Here is a 17,943-nt window from a genome sequence, read left to right as displayed (position 1 = left end):
CTGTCTAGTACTCATGCTTGACCTTTGTGGAAGAAAACTGGATTAACTCGTCTACTGTACTCTGTGATACTCTAAATATGAAATCCTTATCCAGTGATCCATAAGAGGATACATTGAATTGTATTAATATTGACATTTTTTGCTATAAAAAGCTAGAAGAATTAAGAAAGTAAAAGCCAAATGGAAAGATTGTTCTCTGTGGAGAGGCAAAATAAAAGCAGCCAATGGAGGAGACTTACCATATGCCAGGAAGTACATTATATTATGTTATATCGTTATATAATTTTATATAAGAAACATTATATCATTGGATACTAGGTTATTGTACTGCAGTACTACTGAAAAATTTGAAAAAGACAACTATGAAAATAATTGTAACTAATACACCAACATCAGATGCTGGGGATGAAGTGATAGAGAAATTCCAAAAATAATTTAATAAGATGCTCTAAATCAAATCAGTTTACAATTTGGTGACTTTAATTTTTTTTTAAAATGGGGAAAATTAAAGATGAAGAAAAGTATTTGGGAAAAGATTTTTCAGGAGAAACTAATGAGAAAGATTAAAGATTTATGGATTAAAAAGAAGCATTATATTATTACATCACAAATAAACTTTTTTTCAGAAAAAATATTAAAAAACCCCACTTGGCACCAAATAACCCTATTAGTTACAAATATATATATACATATATATATATGTATGTATGTATGTATGTATACTGGATATATATATGTATGTATGTATATGTATATACATATACATACATACATATATATATCCAATTACTTGCAAAACATTTTTTTAACATTTGGATTTTTTAAAATTTGGTTTCCAAATTCTCTCTCTTTCTCCTCCTTAACAAGGTGGATAATTTGATATAGATTATACATGTATAGTCATTCAAAACATATTTCAATATTAGTCATGTTGTAAAAGAAAACATAGACTAGGAAGCAGAACCAAGATGGCAGAGGAAAGGCAAGAATTTGACTGAGTTTTCCCAAATTCCCCTCCAAATAACTTTGAACTATACCTCAAAATCAATTCTGCAGTAGAAGAACCCACACAGACAGGGTGAAACATTTTCCTGCCTAAGATAATTTAGAAGGACCATAGAAAAGATCTATCTCAGTCAGGAAGAAGGAGAATACAGCTCACCATATGTGGTATCTAGGCAAACCAGCTGGAGACCTTAGCACAAATGATCAACCAAGACTCTATGGTCCCACCACAGCAGGCTAGCAGCAAAGTGGGCCAGCGGTGAGACCAACCCATGGAACAGTAGGTATGACCAGGCCTGGTGACCCTTGTGCAGTAGGCAAGAGGCCAGGCCTGAGGCCCTGACACAGCAAGAAGTTATTGGGCCAAGAGAGCCCAATACAGCTGGCCAGTGGCCAGGTCTCCAGTCCTAGCACAAGAAGCTTGAGACAATGCCCCCCAGAACCCAGGAGCAGAACTGAACTTTAGAAGTTACAAAATAGGCTAGGAAATGAGCATAAAACAACAACCAAAAAACCCTCTAATCATAGAAAGCTGCTTGGGTGACAGGGAAGATCAAAACACAAACTCAGAAAAGGACAACTATGTCAAAATGACTAAATGTAAAGCCTTAAAGAGAAATATAAATCTGTCTCAAGCCCAAAAAGAACTACTGAGAGAGCTCAAAAAAGATTAAAAAAAAACAAATAAGAGAGATGGAAGAAAAATTGGGAAAAGAGAATTATACAAGAGAATAATGAAAAGTCAAACACTTGGTAAGGGAAGCAGAAAAAATGGAGAAAGATACGCAAGAATTCACTGAGGAAAAGAACTCCTTAAAAGGAAAATGGATCAAATGGGAAAGGAGGTACTAAAATCTATTGAAGAAAAAAATTACTTAAAAAGAATTCAAAAAGAAAAGGAGATATAAAAGCTAATTGAGGAAAATAATTCCTTAAAAATTAAAATTAGGCAAGTGGAAGTAATGACTCTATGAAACATCACGATCATTCAAACAAAACTAAAAATGAGAAAAAGTGGAAGAAAATGCAAAATATCTCACTGGAAAGACAACTGACCTGGAAAATAGGTCGAGGAGAAATAATTTAATTATCATTGGACTACTTTAAAGATACAATCTAAAAAAGATGCTATACAATATCTTTCAAAAAGTTATGAAGGAAAACTGCCCTGATATCCTAGAGCCAGAGGGTAAAACAGGAACTGAATGAATCCAGAAATCACCTCCAGAAAGGGGTTCCAAAATGAAAACTCTTGGGAATATTATAGTCAAATTTCAGAACTCTCAGATCAAGAAGAAAATATTGCAAGAGACAGAAAAAAACCAATTCAAATATTGAGAAGCCACATTCAGAATTACACAGGATCTAGCATCTTCTACATTAAGGATTGAAGGCCTAGGTGCATGATATTTTAGAAAGTAAAAGAAGTTGGATTATAACAAAAAATCATCAGCCTAGCAAAACTGAGCATAATCCTCCAGGAGAATAAATGGATATGCCATTACATAGAGGAATCTCAAACATTCCTGATGAAAAGACAAGAGCTAAACAGAAAATTCGGTTTTCAAATATAAGATTCAAGGGAAACATAAAAAGTTAAACAGGAAAGAGAAAAATATAAGTTATTCAAATAAAGTTAAACTGTATACATCACTACATGGAAAGATGATACTCATAACTCTGAAATATTGTATCACTACTGGGGCAGTTAGAAGGAGTATATATAGACAGAATGTTCATGTATGTAATGACTTTGTTGAGATGATATAAAAAATGGAGGGGTGAGAAGGAGAATTGTGCTGAGGGAAGATGGAAGGGAAAGTTAGAATGAGGTAAATTATCTCACATGTAGAGGCATAAACGATACATTACAGAGGAGGGAAAGAAAGGATGTAGATGAGCATTGTTTGAACCTTACTCTCATCGTATTTGGCTCAAGGAGGAGAAAACATACACACTCAATTGAGTATAAAAATCTATTTTACTCTATAAGGGAGTAGGAGGGGAGGGGGACAAGAAAGAGGAGGTGTTAGTAGAAAGGAGGGCACATTGAAGGAGACAATATTCAGAAGCAAAACACTGGTGAGGATGGACAGACAGACAGAGACAGAGAGAAAGGCAGAGAGAGAGAGAGAGAGAGAGAGAGAGAGAGAGAGAGAGAGAGTTAATGGTGACTGAGAATGAGAATAGGATGAACTCACCCTTAAAACAGAAATGAATAGCAGAGTGGATTAAAAACCAGAGTCCTACAATGTGTTGTTTACAAAAAAAAAAACAAAACAAAAACAAGACTGGAGCAGAATATATTATGCTTCAGCTGAAGTTAAACAAAAAACAGGGATAGCAATCATGATTTCAAACAAAACAAAAGTAAAAATAGATCTAATTAAAGGAGAAAAGGAAGGAAATTACATCTTGCTAACAGGGTACCTTAGACAATAAAGTAATATCAATACTAAATATATTGACACCAAATGGTGCAAATGCACCCTTATTAGCAAATAATATCTAAATTTTTTAAGAAGTTAAATGAGTTACAGGAGGAATTAGATAGTAAAACTATACTAGTGGGAGACCTCAATTTTTTCATTTCAGAACTAGATAACTCTAACAACAAAATAAACAAAAAAGTTAAGGTGGTGAATAAAATTTTAGAAAAGTTACATATGTAGATCTGGAGAAAATTGAATGGAGAAAGAAAGGAACATTCCTTTTCCTCCATGGTATGTAGCACTTACACAAAAACTGACCATATATTTGGGCATAAAAACTTCATAGTCACATGCAAAAATGTGGAAATATTAAATTCATCCTTTTTAGATCATGATACAATTAAAATTATATTTCATAAAGACCCATGGAAAGATAGATTCAAAATTAATTGGAAACTAAATAATCTAATTAAAAAAAGAGTGGGTTGATGAGTAAACCAGAGAAACAATCAATAATTCCATCAAAGAGAATTAAAACAATGAGAAAACATGCCACAATTTATGGATGCAGTCAAAACAGTACTTAGGGGAAAAAATTACATCTCTAAATGCTTGCATCAATAAAATAGAGGAGCAAAGGAGGTCAGTGAATTGGGCATGCAATTTTTTTTAAAAAAGCAAAAGAACAAATGAAAAATTCCTGAATAAACACAAATTGGAAATCCTGAAAATCAAAGGAGAGATTATTAAATGGAAAGTTAGAAAACAATTGAACTAATAAATAAAACTAAGAGCTGATTTTATAATTAAAAATAATAAAATAGACAAACTGTTGGCTATTTTGATTTTAAAAAGTAAAGAAGAAAGCCAAATTGCCAATATCAAAAATGAAAGGGGTGAATTCATCACCAAAGAAGAGAAAATTAAAGCAATAATTAAGAGTTATTTTGCCTAATTCTATTCCAATAAATCTGACAATCTAAGTGAAAGTGAATATTTACAAAATATAAATTGTTTAGGTTAACATAAAAGCAAGTATGATACTTAAATAATTGTAGAATAAGAAATTGAACAAGCTATCAATGAATTCCCAAGGAAGAAAATCTACAGTGTCAAATGAACTCACAAGTGAATTTTTCTAAACCTTTAAAGGTCAATTAATTCCAATACTGTATAAACCATTTGGAAAAATGGGAGAAGAAGTAGTCCTAAATTTTTATTTTGACATATTTATTTTGACACAAATATAGTGCTGATATCTAAACCAGAAAAATACAACAGTGAAAGAAAATTATAAACCAATTTTCCTAATGAATATTGATGTAAAAATTTTAAATAAATCATTACTAAGGAGATTACAGCAACATTTCAAATGAATCAAACACTACAAACAGGTGGGATTTATGACAGGAATGTAGGACTAGTTCAATATTTGGAAAATTATCAGCATAATTGACCACATAAATAACAAAATCAACATGAGTCATATGATTATTTCAGTAGATGCAAAAAAAAGATATTGAAAAAAATATAGCACTCTTTCCTATTAAAAACACTGGAGAGCATAGGACTAAATGGAACTTTCCTTAAAATGATAAGCAGAATCTATATAAAAGCACCATCAAGTATTATCTATAATGGAAATAAGCTAGAAGCTTTCCCAATAAGATCAAGGTGAAGCAAGGATGCTCATTATCACCACTATTATTCAGTATTGTACCAGAAATGTGAACTATAACAATAACTGAAGAAAAAGAAATTGAAAGAATTAGAACAGGCAATGAAGAAACAAAACTATCACTCTTTGTAGATGATATGATGGTATGCTAAGAGAATCATATATAGAGAATCATGACTTATACCTAGAGAATCAACTAAAAAACTAGATGAAATAATCAACAATGTTAATGAAGCTTCAGGATTCTCTCATTAGCATTTTTCTATGTGACTAATAAAATCTAGCAACACAACAGTACTATTGCATTAAAAACAACTTTGAGCGACTACGTCATTTTGACTATTATATACATCCAAATTAAGTACAACAGACACATAAAGGAAGATGCCAGCTGCATCCAAAAAAAGAACTGATAAATCAGTGCATATTTATGTATAATGGTAGCCATCTCTGAGAGAGGGGGAAGAGTGTAAAAAAAGACAGTTACATGATACCTTTATTATATATTTAAAAGGAATGGCAAGTTGTAAATAATAGATTTGTAATTTCAGGTGCAATCATCTTTTTTTTCTATTCCATTATGTTATGGAAATGATTGTATTATTTCTTAAGTTCAGAATTTAAAAAAAGAAAGCTGCTATAGAGAATGACATAGTAAGTTGATAAGAGAAGTACATTAGGATTGTCTAGTAGCAGTGAGGGCCCAGTTGAGGTAATGTAACATAAATTTGTAGTCAACCCAGTCAGCGTATGGTTGCATGATTTTCTTCAATCTCACTCAGCAACATATGTGTAGGAACAAAGGCAATGAATGGTGGGAGTGATCCAAGGTTGAAGTCTGACTAGTCATAAGTGACAATACAATAAGGAATTCAAGAGATTTAATAAAGAAAGGCAATGCACAGTTGAATTGGTTCACAAAGGAGCCAAGGTGGAGAGAAGAGCAGAGAGTGGGTACTATAGGGGACATAGATTGGGAGATAATTGAAGGATTAGGGAATTGGTGGTCATGGTGTGGATAAAGAATAGGATTGTGCAAAGGGAAGCAGAAAGAGAGATCAAAAGCCAATAGATTATGGTTAGATACAGGGATTTCTGAATTCTTGAACATAGAGGTGGTTCATTTGTGTGTGATGCCAAGATCAAGGATATGACTAATTTTGTGTGTGTCTGTGATTGGATTGAGGAGTAGTTCATGGGAGATGAGAGGATTGAGAAATTTAGTGGTAAGGGTATTTGGGAGAAAAGAAATATGGTAAGATTTGTGGAGGAGAGAAAAATTGTAAGCCAGATATCTGATTCATTGAGGAAGGAAGGGTGATCAGGCAGCCTATAGACAATACCTACCAGATTTTGATTGGATAGTAGATATGAATAGCATGAATCTCAAAACAAGAGAGGTTACTGAGTGATGGCAAGGGAGGAGAACAGAGGGCTCTCCAAGGACAGAACCTGAAAGTGGCAATGGGCAGCAAGTAGTATTCTAACTTCCTGACCTTAAGCCAAGAAGAATGAATGAAGATACAGCTAGTACTGGAAAAGGTGACCAGGGAGGTTGTGCCATCAACAAAAACAGGTTTCAGTAAAAACTAGAGGGTGGAAAGAGTGGGAGGAAAAAAATTTAGATGAAGAATATTTTGCCAATGGAATAGACATTCCAGAGGGATCAATGGAAGGGCTGAGAAAGTTAGGTTAAAACTTTGGGACTGAAGGGTTGAGAAGGATGAGAATGAGGAATCAGGTGCTAGAGAGTAAGGCATGGGATTTGGATGATGATTTATAGGAGTTCTGAGACACTGGGATGTGTAGGATATGAACAGGTGTGAAAATGTTCATTAATGAGTGGAGGACACCACTACTCTACCCTCAAAGGACAGACACAAGATAAAATGGGAGGCCTGAAATCAAAGGCGGAATTACTCTTCTTTTGTGTGTACATTCTCCACACTCTAGTTGGGAGATTGTACTGGACATAGGAGGGAAAAAAATGCCTTGTGCTGGTATGGATAGAAGTGATTGCTTAGGGGTAAATGGAAGATGTCCAGCAGCCTTTCCTCAGGAGTCACACTAGGACCATCAGGAGATGAGAGTCTCAGTGTCCTAGCTTGTGCATGAAGTCTAAAGACTTCTCATATGAAGAAGCTGGCCATGAGGTGGCAACAGGAAGTGGAAGACTCTAAGTGCAGATGAAACATGCCAGTACTGGTCCCTAATAGCCTTTCCTTAGGGAAAATGCTATACCTAGCAGGAAATGGAAGACTCAAGGGGGTATTAAAGGAAGTTCAGATTAAGGAGGAATTATCTCAAATAAAACAGACTTCAACTATGGAGGTACAAAAAATATAGTTTCAATGTATGTCAAATGAAGTGTCAAAGAATGGGAATCTGAGGAGTGCCCATCATTTGGAGGAATGGCTAAATAAGTTATAGTATATAAATCTAATAGAATCGTATCATGCTCTAAAAAATGAAGGGAATAGCTTTGAAGAAACCTCAGGATATCTGATGAACTGATACAGAATGAAGTGAACAGAATCAGGAGAATTATTTATACAATAACAACAATACAGTAATAAAGACAAACAACTTTGAAATAATTAAGAATTCTGATCAATGTCAATTCCAGAGGACTAATGCGTAGAGAAAAAGATGAATTTTTGTTGATTGAATAAAATGACATACAATTTAAAAATAAGTAAACAGAGTAAAACAATGAACAAAAATTAAGAAATAATATGGATTAAGGGAATTCCAAAGTATAAACTCAGAAGAAAAGGTCACCTTCTAAAATCTAAAGAGAACTCAATGGGAAAAATGCTTAGACCATAATGACAAAGAGTGACCAGAAGAAATGGGTATTTGGGAGGAAAAAAATCAAATGAGATTTGATTTGAAATGAGCTTAAAACAGAAGGTAGGAAACCTTTCCCAAGTAATACTTTATGAAAAACATAAAAATACTTTATGAGACAACAGAAATTATCAAAGGACATTGAACATTTTTCTCCAGAAAACAACTTGTAAACTGAAAAAAAGTATACAAAATGAGAACATTGTAAATTGTTTGGAAGAGGGTACAAGCAACTGGGGGAGAGGGCAGATAAGAAAAGTTGTCCTATAGAAGGTGCAATTTAAGGGAAGTTTTGAAGGGGATGGATTCTAGAAATGGAAAAAAAAGCAGTGTAAAGGCACAGAGTAGGAAATTGGAGTGTCAAGGAGTTCACAATTTCACATGTGGGAAGATAATTCATGAAAAGAAGCTGGAAAGTTGGAGGCAGGAGGAGGTCACTCAGCCAAGGGGTATGATGAAAGCTAGAGGAGTACAGTCAAATGGGAAAAGATTGCTCTCCATCTTAAATGGAGGATCTATGAGCAGTTCTTTACTGACCACGCTCCACTCTCTTCATTCAGAGTGGGAGAGAGACCCAAGGAGCAGGGAATATTTATAGCAAGAATTATAGGGATACCATTTGTTACTTTAAGATCTATAATTGTTCTGTGCAATAAATATTGCAATTAATATAATCCCTATTTTTCAATTGCAGGATAAAAGCGTTATCCACAGAAATAATCATCATTTTTAATTATTACCAACAAGAGTCAGTAGGAAGAGATAGAAAGAGAAATTCCATTTAAAATAACTGTTGACAATATAAAATACTTTGGAGTCTACTTGCCAAGACAAACCCAGTAACTGTATGAACACAATTTTAAAAAAAACATCTTTTCACACAAATAAAGACAAATCTAAACAATTGGAGAAACATTAATTGCTCATGGGTAAGCCCAGCCAATATAATAAAATGACAATCTCCCTAAATTAATTTATTTATTCAGTGGCATAATAGTCAAACCACCAACAAATTAGTATATAGAGCTAGAAAAAATAATAACAAAATTCATTCTGGAAGAACAAAAAGTCAAGAATCAATTTTAAAAAATGTGAAGGCAGCTTAGAAGTACCAGATTTTAAACAATTCTACAAAGTGGCCATCTTCAAAGCAATCTGGTACTGGCTAAAAAGTAGAGGGGTAGACTGAGGAAATAGATCAAAAACTGGATCACTGGATCACTAGATCAAAAACTATACTTCAATGAATAAGATGTAAGAAGAATGGAAAAGGTGGATAGATCTTAGTTAACATAGGGCTTTGACTACTAAATGGAGGATATTGCATTTGATCCTGCAGATGATAGGGACTGACTAGATTTTATTGAGTAAAGAGGTGACATGAGTGGATCTACACTTTAGGAAAATCACATTGGCAATTGCATGGTGGAAGGATTAGCATGCAGGTAGACCAATCAGTAGGCTATTACAGTAGCTCAAGAATGATTGCATCAGAATGATGACAGTATCAGAGGAGAGGAGAGACCATATTCAAGAGAAGCTGAAAAGAAGAAATCAGCAGGCCTTGGCAACAAATTGCATATGGAAGGTGAGAGATAGTGAGGAATTGAAGATGATATCTAGGTTGTGAAGCTGGTGGAATAGTAAGACAGTGGTGCCCTCAACAGTAACAGGGAAGTTTGAAAAGGGAAAGATGATAGGTAGAAAGACAAATTCACATGTCCAAAACTGAGATGTAAAAGAATTTTGTTGTTGTTCAGTCACTCATTCATATTTAACTCTTCATAATCCTATGGACCATCGCACTCCAGGTCCTTCTGTACTCCACTATCTCTTGAAGTCTATCCAAGTTCATGTTCATTGTTTCCATGGCACTATCCATCTCATCCTCCACTGTCCCCTTTTCCTTTTGCCTTCAATCCTTACCTACTTCACAGCCTTTTCCAATGAGTTATGTCTTCTCATTATGTGGCCAAAGTATTTAAGCTTCTGTATCTAACCTTTCAGTGAATAGTCTCTATTAATTTCTTGAAGTAATGACTGTTTTGATCTCCTTGTTGTTCAAGGGACTCTCGAAAGTCTTCTCCAGCACCATAATTCAAAAGCATCAACTCAATAGGGTTCAGCTTTCCTTATAGTACAACTTTTACAGCCATGTGTTGCTACTGGAGAAACTATAGATTTGACCATATAGACCTTTGTCAGTAAGGTGATGTCTCTGCTTTTTAGTATGGTGTCCGGATTTGCCATAACTTTCCTTCTAAGGAGCAAGAATCTTTTAATTTCATGGCTGCAGTTGCTGTGATATTTCAGCACAAGAATATAAAATGTGATGCTGCTTCCATTTCTTCTCCCTCTATTTGCCAGGAAGCAATGGGAGCAGTTGCCAAGATCTTTAGAATTTTTTTTTGTGTTAAGCTTCAAGCTAGCTCTTACACTTTCCTCTTTTATGCTCATCAAGATGGTTCTTAATAGTTCTTCACTTTCTGCTATCAGAGTGGTGTCATCTACATGTCTGAGATTTTTCATATTTCTCCCAGCATCCTTGATTCTGGCATTTCATTCATCCAGATTGGCATTTTGCATTATGTATTCTGATATAAGTTAAATAATTAAGTTTACAGTATGCAGTCTTGTCATACTACCTTTCTAATCTTAAACCAATTAGTTGTTCCATGTTTGTTTCTAACTGTTACTTGTTAGCCTGCATACAGGTTCCTCAGGAGACAAGTAAGATGATCTGGTATTCCAATCCCTTTGAGAACTTGCCATATTTTATCGTGATCTACACAGTTAAAGGCTTTAGTGTAGTCAATGAAGCAGAAGTAGATTTTTTTCCCCTGAAACTCCCTTGCTTTCTCCATAATCCAGCAAATGATGGTACTTTGGTCTGTAGTTCTTTTGCCTCTTTGAAAACCAGCTTGTTCTTCTGGAATTTCTCAGTTCACATATTGTGAAAGTCTAGCTTGCAGAATCTTAAGCATGACCTTTTTAGCATGTGAAATAAGCATGATCATTCAGTAATTTGAACTGTCCTTGACATCATCTTTCTTTAGGGTTGGGACATAAACTGATCTTTTTCAATCCAGTGTCCACTATTGGGCTTTCCAAATTTGCTGGCACATGGAGTGCAGCACTTTAAACAACATCATGTTTTCAATTTTAAATAAAAAAGATGGACTATAAGGCTATAATTAGCCTTCTAGTTGGCAATAGTTTCTAAGGCCCACTTAACTTCATTCCCTAGGATGTCTGACTCTAGTTCAGTAACCATGCCATCATGGTTATCAGGAATGCTAAAATCTTTCTTATATAGGTCTTTTGTGTATTTTTGCCACCTCTTTTTACTCTGTTAACTACTTCTGTTATTAAGTCTCTACCATTTTTGTCTTTTATCATGCCCATTTTTGCATCAAACATTGCGTGATATCTCTAATTTTTTTAAAAGAGATCTCTTTTCTTTCTTGTTCTATTATTTTCTTCTACTTCTTTGCATTAGTCATTAAAACACTTTCTTCTTATTGCTATTCTCTGGAATTCTGCATTCACCTGAGTATATTTTTCCCTTTCTCTTTTACTTTTCATTTTCCTTCCTCTCCAATTTGTAAAGCCTCATCGGAAAGTCATTTTGCTTTCTTGTTCTTTTTCTTTGGAGTGCTTTTTATTGCTGCCTCCTGTTCGTATTGCAAAACTTTGTCCATAGTTCCTCAGGTCCTCGACCAAATCTAATCCCTTAAATGTTTTCATCACTTCAATTCCTGTTCATAAGGGATGTTATTTAAGTCAGTACAGTCTGATGACTTTCCCTGCTTCCTTCAATTTATATCTTTTTTTTTTTGTGGTTTTTTTTTAATTTTTTATTTTTTTTATTTTTTTAATGTTTAACAATCACTGCCATACAATTGCGATTTTATCCCTCCCCACCCACCCCCCACTACCTCCCTCCCTCCCCACGACTGCATACAATTCTGTATAGATTCTACATATACTTTCCTATTGAGTATATTTTCACTATAGTCATGCTATGTAGTCAGACTAAGATAAATGAAAGAATCCGTATAACAAATCAGAACATGATACACAAACAGATACACATACACAAACATGATCTGCTACATTATGTGAGTGACTTCCATATTTCTCTCTCTGAGTGTGGAAGGTATTTTGCCTTGAGGTCCACCATTGGGATTTTTTTTTTTTTCAGAAGTTCTTGTGTTATTACAAAAATCTAAGTCTACCAGAAAAAACTCTCACACACTGTGGTTGTTGCTGTGCATAAAGTTCTCCTGGTTCTGCTCCTTTCACTCAGCATCAGGTCATATAAGTCCTTCCAGGCCTCTCTGAAGTCTTCTTGTTCATCATTTCTTATGGCACAATAGTACTCCATTACATTCATATACCATAATTTATTCAGCCATTCCCCAATTGATGGACATCCCCCTGACTTCCAGTTTTTGGCAACTACACAGAGTGCTGCTATAAATATTTTTGTACATGTGGGACCCTTTCCCATTTTTATGATCTCTTGGGGATATAGTCCTAGTAGCGATATTGCTGGGTCAAAGGGTATGCACATTTTTGTAGCCCTTTGGGCATAGTTCCAAATTGCTCTCCAGAATGGTTGGATGTGCTCACAGCTCCACCAACAATGAATTAGTGTTCCAACTCTCTCACATCCTCTCCAGCATTTATCATTTTCTTGTTCTGTCATGTTTGCCAATCTTATAGGTGTGATGTGGTACCTCAGAGTTGTTTTGATTTGCATCTCTCTAACCAATAGTGATTTAGAGCATTTTTTCATATGATTATAGATAGCTTTAATTTCTTCCTCTGAAAATCCTTCAATTTATATCTAAGCCATAGTCAGTTCCAGGTCTTGTTTTACCTGACTGTATAGTTTCTCCAACTTTGGCTATATAGCATACAATCAATTTCATTTTGATATTGATCATCTAGTGATGCCTATGTGTCTAGTTCCCATTTGGGTTGTTGAAGAGGAGTATTTGCTATGATCAGTGAGTTATTTTGACAAAACTCTATTGGTTTCTACCCTACTTCATTTTGTACTCCAAGGCCAAACATGTCTGTTACTCCATTTATCTTCTGGATTTCCTGCTTTAGTATTCCAGTCCTCTATGATGAATGTGACCTCTTTTGGGGATGCTATTTCTAGATGCTGTAGGTCTTCATAGAACTGATAACTTTGGTCTTTTCAGCATCAGTAATTGGAGCATAGACTTGTATTACTGTGATGTCAAACAGTGTGCCTTGGATTTGAACTGATTTCTTTCTATCATTTTTGAAATTATACCCCCGACTGCTTTTTCTCACTCTTTTGACTATGAAGGCTACTCCATTTCTTCTAAGGAATTCTTACCCACAGTACTATATGTAGTGACAACCTGAATTAAATTCACCCCTTCTTATCCATTTAAATTTACTGACACCCAAGATGTTGGGGTTGAATCTTTCTATCTCCTGTTTAACCTCATCCAGATCATTCATTTATTTTCAGTTGCATCTGACTCTTCATGACCCTGTTTGAAATTTTCTTGGCAAAGATACTGGAGTGGTTTGCCATTTCTTCTTCAACTCATCTTACAGAAGAATAAACTGAGGCAAAGGGGTTAAGTGACTTGCTCAGAGTCACACAGAGTAAATGTCTGAAACTAGATTTGAACTCGTCTTCCTGACATCAGGACCAGAGCTCTATCCACACCATAGCTACCCTGTCTTATCTTGGTTCATAGATCTTACATTCCAGATTCCTATGCAATATTGATCTTGACATCATCAGACCTTTCTTTTGTCACCAAATACATACACAAGTGAGCTTCCTTTTGACTTTGACTTCATTAGTACAAGAGTTCGTTATAGTTGTCCTCCATTCTTTCTCAGTATTGGATAACCTCTGATCTAAGAGTCTCATCTTTTGATGTCATCTTTTTTATAATTTTAGTATTGTTGATGAGGTTTTCCTGGCGAAGACACTGGAGTGGTTTACCATTCTCTTCTCCAGCACAACACCTTTTGTCAGAACTCTCTACTATAATCTGCCCATCTTGGGTAATAGCTCATAGTTTCATGGATCTTTCCCCTTCTTAGAGCAATCCAAGATTGAATTCTCTTCTTGGCTGTTGCATCAAACTGTTTACTTATTAAACTTGAAGCCCATTCAAATTCCCAAATCTTTTTCAGGACAAATGCTATCTACACATGCCTTTTCCCCATTTTATACTCATCAAGCTGATTTTTCTGTGCTCAAGTGCAAGATGTTATTTTAGTCCCTACTGAATTTCATTGTATTAGATTAGTTCCAATGTTTTCAAGATCCTTTTGGATTCTTACTCGGTCATCCATTGTGTTAGCTTTCCCCCTTACTTTTGTGTCATCTTCAAATTTCATGATCATACCATGCCTATATCCAAGTCAATAATGAAAATATTAAACATCACAAGGTCACCTGGGAGAAATTCCCTGGAGACCTCTTGCCACATTCCTATTGAATCATTACCAACTATTGTATTAGCACAGCCATTCAATCAGTTCTGAATTGACCCAATTGTGTTATAATTGAATCTTCTCCACTGTCAGAGTACGATATTTTATCAAAACCTTTACTAAAACCTAAACGATTTCCAAAGCATTCATTTCATCAACAAGTGTAGTTATTCTGTCAAAAAAGGAAATGAAGTTAGGAAGGTAGGACTTGTTCTTTATGCTGGCTGTCTTTTTAGATATTTACTAGCATCTCTTTGTTGTTCTGATCTAGAATGTTTTTCAAGAATAAAATGCCTTTATTAAGTATATTAAATCCATAATTATTTCTATAATTTGTATTGATGAAATAATAACTTAAAAGATCCATTTCTCCCCATAGAATTATATTCAGTCTTACAGAATAAGATTTTTTTTTGTTGTAACAACTATTATATATAGTTTTCATGATTATAATTACTTCATTCTGCCTAAATGCATACAGGTATTCCCATAGTTCTCTATATTTGTCTATTTATAGTTTCTTCCAGAGCAAGAATATTATATTATGGTCATGTACCACAAATTGTTGAGTCATTCACCAACCAATGGGCATTTATTTTGTTTCCAGTTCCTTGCTAGTACAAAAAAAGTACCACAAGAAGTATTTTGTTATATATGAGGCTTTTCTTTTTATGTTTTGTCTTGGTGGTATATTAATCTAGCACTGAGATCTTTGGGTCCAAGAGTGTAGACATTTTGTTCACTTTTTAAATTCCAAATTGTATTCCACAAAGATCAGAATAATTTTCATCTCCAGCTACAATGTATTAAAAACTTTCCCTTCCATTACTCCTTCAACACTAACAAATCTCCACTTTTATCAACTATTGATGATGATCAGTAATTGAAGGTAGTGGAATGTAAGATAAAATGAAAGTGAAAATATGGTGTTAGTTAAAGTAAGAAAGGAATATAGATATTGCTAAAAATATCTGGGTTATTTTTTTAAAATCTATTTCAAAAACTGGTTGTACAAGACTATGACAGATATGGTATGAGTAGTTTATTGAAGTTTTTACAGACAAAGGTGCAGAAATTTATATTGGACTAAGAGAGAAACTATCAGATGACTATATTTTTGAAGGCATGGTTAGACAAATTCTCTGAAAGAAACCTTGAGGGGGTAAGGTAAAAGGATTGCAAGCTCCATACAAGTCAGTAGTAAGATATAATCGTCAAAAATGCAGATTGCTGCAGATAGGTGACATAGTGAATAGAGCACCAGACATGAAGTCAGGAAGACCTGAGTTCAAATCTGACCCCAGACACTTGACATTTACTAGTTATGTGACCTTGGGCAACTAACTTAACCCCAATTGCCTAGCTTCCCCCCTGCAAAAAATGCAGCTTGTTTGAAACTAGGTTTAATATGAATGTATATGTAGAGCCTATATCAAATTGCATGCTGTCTTAGAGTGTGGGGAGAGCAGAGATAGGGAGAAAATTTAGAACTCAAAATCTTATGAAAATGAAAACTAAAATAAATAAATATATTTTTAAAAGAATTTTCATGGATACAGTGGTTATAATCCTTTTGTTCTCTGTCCTGGTCAGACTACATGCAGAGCTCTATATTCAGTTCTTAGTGCCCCAGTTTAAGGAGGACTTGAGGGAGTAACCAGGATGTTGAAGAGTCTTGAGTTCATGCCCTTAATATATTCAGTTTCTATTTATAACAATGAAGAAACTGCTGATATTTAGCTTAGAGAAGATTAGACATGAGGCCATCTTCAGTATTTGGAGGGTTGTCATGGGTGGAAGTTGCAAAGAGGCAAATTCAAAATGTATTCCTTGATTTCAAGATAGAATTTTAGAAAATAAAGTGACTTGAATTATTTTTCAAATAATTCAAATTCAAAATGTATTCTTTGATTTCAAGATAGAATCTTAGAAAATAAAGTGACTTGAATTACTTTTCAAATGTTAGTGAAAACTTCCTAATAACCAGACCTACCCAAAAGTGGAACAGACTACCTTAGGAGGTAGTGATTATCCCTCATTAGACATTTTCAAGGAAGGACTGAACAATCTCTTATTTAGTACATTATAGTGGCAATTCCTTTTGGGATACAGTTTGGACTAGATGGTTGCTGAAGTTTCCTCCACTTCTAAAATTCTATGTAACATGGCCATAGGGTAGTGTTATTACAATGACTAGAATTTTTAAAATAATTATAGTGATCAATTTTGTTTTTATATAACCTAAACTCCCTCAGATCTGACATCACTTCTGCTTTCTCCTCTGAGAGAATGATCCCATACAATAAGGAATTTTAAAAGAGAGAAAAAATAGTCAAGCAGAATAATACATCAAAAACTTGACAATATATGCAGTGTTCCACACTTGTAGACTCCTCAACCCTGTAAATAAGTAAGGGATGATGTTTTTCTCATATCTTTTCTTTGGACCCAAGCTCGTTCTTTGAAATTTTGCAATATGTACTTTCATTTGTGTTTTTTTAAATTTGTGGTTGTTCTTTCCATTTACATTGTACTCATGGTGTATATTGTTTTATTCATAATTATATCTTTAAAATGACCGCTGGATAAATCTTACTGGTTGGCAGTAGGAATGAGATATCAGTTTGCCTGTGGTCAGGATAATATCTCTAAAATATTAGAAACAGAGTAAACTCCTTGGGTGGGAGAGGGGAAACTTTTGATTGAAATTCTCTCATTCTCATGGACAAATTTAGGAATTTTGATTTAGTTTGCTAAGTATTTATTTCATGTGATTGCAAGTGCTGCATTTTCTCTTTCTCTTTGCAGAGTCAACTCTCCCAGGCTCTGAATGGATTATCAGACAGAGCCAAAGAAGCAAAAGAATTTTTGGTGCAACTGAGAAATATGGTCCAGCAAATCCAGGTATGACTAGATATGGAAAATGATTCCCAAAAGCTTTATAAGTGATCATGTTAAAAACAAAATTAGTCCATTTCTTATCATCTGTTCTTAAAATCCTCCTTTCCTTCTCTGTCTAGTCATCAACTTACATATGCATACACCATTACAGTCATTATTCACACTTCAATGCTTAGAAAAAGCACTTACTTCACAAAAAACCCAACAAAGTATTTTGCTTTTCAGACAAGGAAACCCAAGCTGTAAACTTCCGTTCTTATTTGGGCAAACTGATTCAAAGGATTGTCTCCTATTCAAGTAGCTCTCCACTCTCAAGTCCTTATTCTGGGGGAAAATTCACTCTGATGTCTTAGAAACAAAGTCACATGTAACAAATAACTCAGGCCTATTTCTTTGGGAGCTATTAGTGCATTCAATTTTTATAGCTCCTTTAAGTTAGTTTTCAAAGTGTTTCACAATAGTTTATTCTTAATTACACATAGCTAAACTTCCTGTTCTTATTTTAATGATAATTCTTTTTCTTTTTCTCCAGTGAATTAAGTGATTTTTTTTTCATTTAGAGTAGGTTTTTTTTCT

At 34.4% G+C, this 17,943-nt stretch overlaps 1 protein-coding gene across 3 annotated transcripts in view; it reads left to right on the top strand.

Moving 5' to 3' along the window:
* Nucleotides 1-17,943, top strand: part of TRIM9 (tripartite motif containing 9) — a 160,603-nt gene that overhangs the window by 47,723 nt on the left and 94,937 nt on the right. For all 3 annotated transcript variants that reach the window (XM_072629826.1, XM_072629824.1, XM_072629825.1), the window contains exon 2: nucleotides 17,275-17,370. In XM_072629826.1, the coding sequence (XP_072485927.1) occupies nucleotides 17,275-17,370 (96 nt within the window). The remainder of the gene's footprint in view (nucleotides 1-17,274; nucleotides 17,371-17,943) is intronic.

This window comes from Notamacropus eugenii, chromosome 1 (genome assembly GCF_028372415.1).
Source record: "Notamacropus eugenii isolate mMacEug1 chromosome 1, mMacEug1.pri_v2, whole genome shotgun sequence".
Lineage (NCBI taxonomy): Eukaryota > Metazoa > Chordata > Mammalia > Diprotodontia > Macropodidae > Notamacropus > Notamacropus eugenii.
Note: the sequence above shows the minus strand (reverse complement) of the source record. Positions and strands in the feature narration are given on the sequence as shown.